General features: G+C 45.3%; 1 protein-coding gene across 2 annotated transcripts; it reads right to left on the bottom strand.

Moving 5' to 3' along the window:
• Nucleotides 1–894: 894 nt before the first annotated feature.
• On the bottom strand, nucleotides 895–7487 carry LOC129838545 (host cell factor 2-like). 2 transcript variants are annotated; one of them, XM_055905594.1, is made up of 16 exons: nucleotides 7241–7487; nucleotides 6636–6784; nucleotides 6258–6421; nucleotides 5815–6017; nucleotides 5520–5604; nucleotides 5313–5416; nucleotides 4858–5100; nucleotides 4438–4629; nucleotides 4099–4163; nucleotides 3732–3912; nucleotides 3595–3644; nucleotides 3371–3514; nucleotides 3005–3190; nucleotides 2432–2729; nucleotides 2238–2313; nucleotides 895–2095 (listed from the first exon to the last, which is right to left on the bottom strand). In XM_055905594.1, the coding sequence occupies exons 1-16, from the start codon at nucleotides 7428–7430 to the stop codon at nucleotides 2086–2088; spliced, it is 2340 nt and encodes a 779-aa protein (XP_055761569.1). In that variant the 5' UTR covers nucleotides 7431–7487; the 3' UTR covers nucleotides 895–2085. The 2 variants fall into 2 exon arrangements, with proteins under 2 accessions (XP_055761569.1, XP_055761570.1); XM_055905595.1 differs by having other exon boundaries at nucleotides 6636–6760.
• Nucleotides 7488–7913: the final 426 nt, after the last annotated feature.

Here is a 7913-nt window from a genome sequence, read left to right as displayed (position 1 = left end):
GGATACGCGTGGTCAAGGGAGGGATGATTATGCTTGATTGCAAACACTGCACTCGACATCTTGGCCTCATCTCAAGCACCCCACCCACCCCGGATAAATGTAGCTAGCTACTCAAAGAACAAAGACAGGATGTCAGACGTACTAAATACAGGCAAGGCGATCCAGCAAAGACAAACAGTCCCAACACTGCACACAGTTCAGCTGACTGTCTTACCCGTAACGTTACTATGCAAGTACTGACAGTGGTGAGTAACGTTAGCTAACGTTAATACTTAATAGCATAACTGTGTTTTGCTGATCACTGTCGCACAAAAACAAATAAAAGACACAGATATCCAAGCTGTCATCAGTAGCTAGCCAGACATCTAGAGAAATAACTAGTGCTACTCTTTTCGAAAGTGGCGCTTTATCTCCCACGGTTCTAGTCAACTAGATAGTTAGCTTGCGTGCTAACAACTGGTCACTGAACAATGTCAAATCAGTTATCAAGCTAACTGGCTAGCTATTGGCACAATTTAGAATGCTACCACTTTAGCGATAATAATATGCACTGTTTTGATCGTTGCTTACCTCTTGAACTCGACACCTTGACAAAACGAGCTATCCTGCGGAGAACTAGACTCGCGTGGAATCATGGGAGATTTATCTTAACTCTACTTCAATTTTAGCCCCATGTGGTTAGATGGCAACATTACATACGCTCTTGGAAAGGGCTAGTGAGTCCTGAACACTTGCTACAATGAATTTAACTTTTCAGTTTGATCCATTTTCACAAATTAAATAAAGATTTTGCGGTGTATTTTGTAATTTACCGGTAGATGTTAATTAACTAATGCCAACGACGACCTGATTTCAGACAATGATCACACACACTGATAGTCAATGCTCATTAGGTGTTTGTCAAGACCAGTTTTATTTATTGGTGTTTTTTTAACTACTTTTGGACTGTTAAACAAAAGTCCACAATGTTCTAGGTTCTCCTTTGACACATTGTACAACATACACCTACCAAGAGTACAGGGATAACATAGTCATGCTGCCAAGATTCTTTTTCAATATAACCCTGTAACAAAACAGGAATGTTAAAACAATTCTCTCCAGTAATGAGCTCATATTAACAAAAAAAAAGAGATCTAGGCTACATACTCACTGAGTAACATATGGTAAAAAATGTTAGTTTCAACAAAAAATATTTGAATCCTATGCATCTTCGCTTTCGCCATACTAAGTAGCTTTGGAATCAGATGGAATTAATGTCCGGGTCAAATCTACTATTTAATTCGTAAACATGAGCGGCCTAAAGATATCTAGTGATTTCCATGTTGCATAGTGAGCTACAGTGCTGTAAGAGAGGAAAGGTAGTGTCAATCACTGTATTTATGTATTAACAGAAGTATGGATAGCTTAAGATACAAACGCATGGCTTACTTCCTATGGCTACAAAATAAAAACAATTGAATAAAGGTTCAAAACAGTATCCATAAATATGAAATGGTAAATGAACAACATAAATTGATGGACTCAAACCCTCACATTCCATACCCACAAGGCATGTTAGAAGTGCTGTGTTGGAATCATGTTATACTTTAAAAAAATACTTCTTCTGCATGCTGAGGCTGAAATACAACCATTGACTTGGCCCAAATTATAAATACACAAAATATCACACTACTATTCAATTCAAGTTTGCTACATGTTAATTATAGTGAAGCAGTCGCTGGCCGGTTGATCATCATCCCCATTCAAAACCTCTTCATACACCAAGGCACATTCATTCCTTGTCTGTTTGACAAGAGGGGAAATTCTCTGGTCATAACATCAGTTAACTATTTAACTTCAAAAAATACTAATGGAAGTACAACTTTTTGTACACTATAATGTAATAGTGTGGTCAAATGACAAGTGGAAGTTAACGCACGAAACAGTTATGTACAACAATTAGAAAAAACATAAAAAATAACTTAAAAATCTATAAGTTCTGTACAGCCTTTTTGTGAGGGACATGGCTCGGTTGGAAAGTAGTCATGCCCTCTGACTAGTTACATCATCTTTCCTGGGTATCGGCGAGCATCTGGCAGTCCATCTTCAACCTGAGCTGCAAGACACGAGGAGAAAAAAAACGACAATAAGTCCTCTAACATCAAACTCTAAAAAGAGCAAGCCTGACAATGGCAAGGGACAACTCATCTAATATAAACCTTCTAAGGTTTAGTCAGATGAGAGCAGAGCTTGTTCACCTGTCTGCTGCCTCCTGTTCTGCCTCCGTGGGGCTGCCATCTGGTTGTGACGACGAGGCTTTGAGTTTACTGGCATCTGAAAGGAGACAGAGCCCATGGTTAGAGACCACTCAGTTGTGACAGTCAGTATACCACTAGAGTACTGATTCATGGTCAGGATAAACACCCCCCCCCCCACCCGTCTTGCCGCGTACCCTGTAACCAGCGGATCTGTGTGGCGGGCCCGTAGCCCTGCTCGTTCTTGGCCGCGATGCGGAAGACGACAGCTGGCCGGTTGGGGGCGGAGCTGTCGATGTAGGCGTTGGCCAGGTGCGCGGGGCTGACGGTGCAAGAGGTCTTGGTGCCGCGGTAGATCCTGATGAAGGCCAGCTGGCCAGGACGCTCAGAGCTGCTGGGCCGGCTCTTCCTCACTGCCAGGTACATGGAGTACTCCAGGATCTTCCCTGACGGGGAGGTGGGGGAGTCCCACGTGATGTGGACAGAGTCATTAGCCTGGGGGGAAGGAGGGAGGGGGTGGTTGATTGATAAAGGATGAGGCAAAACAGTTAATTTAGGAGAAACAATGATACACATATGATAAAACTAGAAATATATTGTGGAACTAGAAAGGCAGCAAGAAATCACAATCTCCCATATGAGCTCTCTGAAGCCTCTGTTGAACAATAACGAATGCTGGCAGCACATTCTGTTAATGTGCTTGGCCTCATTTACACCCCTCATCAGTAACCTTCTCTGTGTGTAAAGTAGGCGGTGGGAGTGTACTGTACCTTGGTGATCTTGACAGCTGAGGGCGCTCCGGGAAAGCCGGGCTGGCAGGTTTTGAACTCGCTGGCAGGGCTGAAGTCTCCCTGACCACAGCTGTTGATGCCTGCTACTCTGAACCTGTAGGCTACACCTGGACACAGCTCCTGCTTCTCCCTCCACTCATAGTCCTGAGGCCCCTGCAACTTAATCTGTGGGTGTGGAAAATGGTGTGTGTGTGTCAAATTGGAAAATCAATAAACAGATTAGAGACAAATTAACAAAAAATGACTGCTAGCTGAAGATGGTTTCTGCATGTTATCTGCACACATTCTGGGGCATGTTTTTCATTATATACTGTCATTTAAGATTCAAACCAAAATGTGGCTTACCTCTTTAGTGTTAGTGGGTCTGCTGTAGATGGTGGGAATAATGTCCTTCTCAGGTGGCAGGTAGTAGTGGGTAACCTCAGAGAACAGGGTTTTGAACACTCCAGCATCAAACCACTCAGACTCATCTGATTTCTCACCAGATACCTACAGGGCACAGACAGGGGTTACTTCCTCCAGTCTCTGTGGTAGAAAAATGAATAACTTCATTAGTATTCTAATCCTACCTTGCATTTGACAGTGTTGGGATCTGAGGAAGTGCTGTCAGGTTCTTGTCCTGTGAATGAGGAAGGACTGTCATTGGTTATGTCGATGATATTCAAACCATACTAGTAAAAAGCTAGCTTGGGGTCCATGCTGTTACCTGGCTGGTGCTCACTGCTCGCCATTGTGTCTGAGCGCTGGGAGGTTTTTGTGGGGTCACCCTCCTGTCCCAAGGGCTCGGAGTGTGTTTTTCCACTAGCATCACTTTCTCCCTCTGGATGGGGGTCTCGAACAGCCTCTGACACTTCCATGGGAGTCACCTTCTGCCCTGCAGCCACCTCCTGGCGTGCGGGGGGGAAGAGACCGCAATATTCAGTGTCAGTCAATGTAGCATTAACAAAATTGGGATGTAACATTTAGCTTAGCTATTACGGTCTCAATGGCAGTACTAACACCATCTGAATATAGCACTTTCCCAGCACTGTAGCGAAGACAACTGGATATGGGTATAAGGGTCACCATCTGACCTGTTGGGACGTCTTCTGGGCTTCCTGTGAGGTGGGGTCGTCTGGGACCTGAGCTGACTGGACATCTGGAGGAAAAAGAGCATAGCTTTACATATATGCCTCTTCTTAGCCTGCTTCAACCTTCAACCCTGGCCCAGTACAGACGTCAACCCTGGCCTTGAGAGTGGACCAGATGGCCCTGGACAAAGGCTTCTGCTTCTAAACCACTTTCAAAGCCAATAGCTTGGCATCAAACAGAACTCCTCTCAAGGCCATGTGAAATTCACTGTTGTCATTCCTATTCAAATTAGTGGTCTCTGATTGGTTGTGTGTGAGCAGCAGGTAGATTTCTCCTCTCACCTTGGTCCTGGGGGTTCCTATCCTGGCCACCTGTGCTGGGTCGGGCTGTGGGGTTGGCTGGGGTGTTAGAGGGGGAGACGGGCTGCAGCTGGAGGATGTAACACTCTGCTGCAGGTAGGGGGCGCCAGGCCACATGGAGCATGTTGACGGTGGACTTGACCAGTAGTACTGCTGCTGGGGTGGAGGGCCGCTCTGAAAACACCACAAGTCACAGTTAGGTTGTAGCAGCAAAATGGCCTTGCAGATGGCAAGTGTGAACAAATGAGAAATACACTCTCTTCACCGACTTTCCTAGTTAAATAAAGGTTTAAAAAAATATATACAAATTTGCTTTAAAGATGGTATGACTCTGCAGTACATTTTGAGCTACAGTAATAAGACATATGCTGATATTAACAGTATCCTTGTCTCTCTTCTCACCTGTCTCCAGATACCACAGGTCCTTGCAGCACACCTGGTAGTTCCAGCTCTTCCGGTAGCCGTCACGGCCACTCCAGATGTAGAGGCGGGAGCCGACAGAGGCAGCACAGTGGCCTGCCCTGGCTCGGGGTCCCCCGCTGCTGGGCTGGGGCTCTTCCTGGTCCCCCTGACCCTGCTGGTCTCCCTGGCTCACTGTCTGCCCCTGTTGCTGATCTGGGCCAAGGCTCTGCCATGTCATGGTGTCTGATATCAACAGGAAAGGGGGTAAACTGTTTAAGCACTTTGTAACATCTGCGGATGTAAAAAGGGCTTTATAAATACATTTGATTGATTTCACCTTACTGGGTTCAATTCAATATGATGATTCTCATCATATGAATTTAAATGGAATGCCTGTTATGTGACCAGTCAGATACACTAAGTGATACGCTTGTAATAATGAGTATGATACTGACCTAAGTTGAGCACGGATAAGGAGTTGGTGCAGATCCATTCAGCTCCCAGGGCGTTAGGTGTGTCTGTCTCTGGAACGGGGACCCACCCCCCGAAAACATACATCCTTCCCACACAGAGGCAAAGCAACAACAACAAAAAACATTAGGCAAACATCCATGATACCACACAAACATATACAGCACACACAAAATAACTATTTCCATTACTTGTTTTCTATAACGTTGGCAGAGTGAAGGCTTCTGGGTAGAGGAGGGGGTCCTTTAGTGTCAGGTATAGACCATGTCATAGATTCTAAAGAGCAGACGGAAGAGAGTGGAGAGCCAGTTAGATTACCTCACTTCAATCAGTTCATCACCACAAACACAAGGTTGCGGTTTAAGAAACTGAAGGTTGGTTACTCCTACAGCAACCTGAATTCACACCAAGGAGGTTAGTTCATTCAAAGTGTTGTGGTCAGATTGTGGTTCATCAAAGCATGTTAGTAGACTGAGATGAGGTTACCGAGGTCAAGCTGCCAGAGGTCGTCAAGGCGACTGCCTCTCATCCCTCCGAAGATGTAGAGTTTGGGGGAGCCTGTCCCAGTGTATGCCACCGAGGTGTGGGACTCTCGAGCCCACGGACCCACACCCTTAGTATCCGGAATGTTCCAACCCTTCACCCCTGACACTGACTGCAGCTCCAGCTCATAAAAGTCATCTAGGTACCTGCAGAGAGAAAACAGAGAGCCAGTGGGATGAGAACTAGCCTGGTCCCAGATCTGTTTATGCTGTCTTGCCAACTCCTATGGTCATTGGTGTGGCCAAACAGATCTGGGTCCAGGCTAGATGAGAACATCATTAGTGACAGAGCAAACATTAAGGTTTCTTATGATTATCACAACCCTCAGTACCCTGATTAGAGAAGCTGCGTTGGAGACTGTTGGAGCTAGGTACATAGCTCCATACCTTGGGACATTGCCATTAGGGTCCTCACTGTCATTGGCCAGTCCCCCAAACAGGTAGCACTTGTTTCCAATGAGGGTGAAGCTGTGTCCGAGGCGGGGACATGGAGGCGGCATGCCGTTCTTTGGTGGCCTGGGTTTCAGCTTCTTCCACAGCCAGCGGCTCGCCTGATAGACAAGGGGTCAAAGGTCAACTACGGCATCTTATCCATCCGAGTGACTACATACTGTACAATCTAAGGGGGAAATATGCTTGTGAAGACCTTCCATCAGAGCTACAGGTCTGTGATTGACAATTCTGCAGAACACTCTTCACCTTATGCATAAAACATGACAAGAGGATGTTTATGACAGAAGACGCAAGTGAGTGCGAGAGCCTCACCTGTAGCTCGTACAGGCTGTTGTTGTATTTGCCAAATTCCACCATGCCGCCAAAGACCAGGATGCGGGTTCCCTCACAGGCAAAACCATGGGCAGCACAGCCTGGAGGGATGTCCCCTCTCACCGCTGGGAGAAACCACTGCTTAGAGACTAGACAAAGGGCTAGAGGTCTGATCACCTGAGAATAACTCATGTTTACTCAATCATAATACACTGTGTGACTATAATTACGCAATATAACTTATAAAAGCTAAGTCGACAATTGTTTGTTTGTTAGCTACATGGCCTCCAGATTCTCCAGTGATCATCTGTTCCACACCACATCAATTGTATGCTAGCCAAGTTAGCTATTCTCCACAGAAACTACATCTGATAACAACCATAGGCAGTAGATGGACATTTGGTTAGCTTCGCTAGCTAACGTTAGCCAAGTAAGCAGGCTGGCTGCTTAACTTCAGGGAATGTTTGTGAAACTTTCAAGGCATTAACATATTAGTCGCACCAGATGGCTAGGAAAACCAAATAGTTAAGTTAGCTCACTTCTCAAACACAAAATGTGTAGCATCCATTAGCTAGCCAAAGTAGTTAATTAACGCGTTAGCCTACCGGTGTTGTAAACATGGAGCTCCTCCGCTATCCCCTCGTTTCCACCTCCAAACACGATAATAAGTTCCCGAATAGCCACTGCTCGGTGTCCGTGTCTTGACCGGGGAATAGGTCCAGTAAATGAGTTGACTTTTTTCCATAAAGGGTCCATTGTTCCGTTAGGAACGCTACACACCGGGGTTCGGTCCATGAACGGTTACGGCAGTTTGGCGCTGTTTGTTGTTACCAGAGAGAAATAGGCGGAGCGAGGTGGCAAACTCTCGCGTTGTTCCCTTCACCGAAAGTGCAAAACTAAACAGAGGAGGTTGCAATTCTTTTGTATCGAAATTAATGGAAAAGTGTCAAATTTGGACATCATATTTTTGTTGTTGCCAATAATAGGTGTTGATCCAATTTGTGGATTTGTATTTCCGAAGTGATTTCTAAGCTACTATATGCTATACAAATTCAGTTTTGACATCCTACCAACTTTACGCTTGCCGAAATGCCAGAGATAGCCACTCAAGAAATTGAGTTGAGCCAGAGTTTAACGTTTGATTTTAGTTTTACTCCTTGTCCTCCACTTATACCCTTGACCTACTTTGTCTGCATTATTTACTGGTAATACAACAAGCTACAACATTCAAGAAATATCCCGAAACACTCTTTCTCCAGCCTCACATGATGCAAGTGG

Source organism: Salvelinus fontinalis, chromosome 39 (genome assembly GCF_029448725.1).
Source record: "Salvelinus fontinalis isolate EN_2023a chromosome 39, ASM2944872v1, whole genome shotgun sequence".
NCBI lineage: Eukaryota > Metazoa > Chordata > Actinopteri > Salmoniformes > Salmonidae > Salvelinus > Salvelinus fontinalis.
Note: the sequence above shows the minus strand (reverse complement) of the source record. Positions and strands in the feature narration are given on the sequence as shown.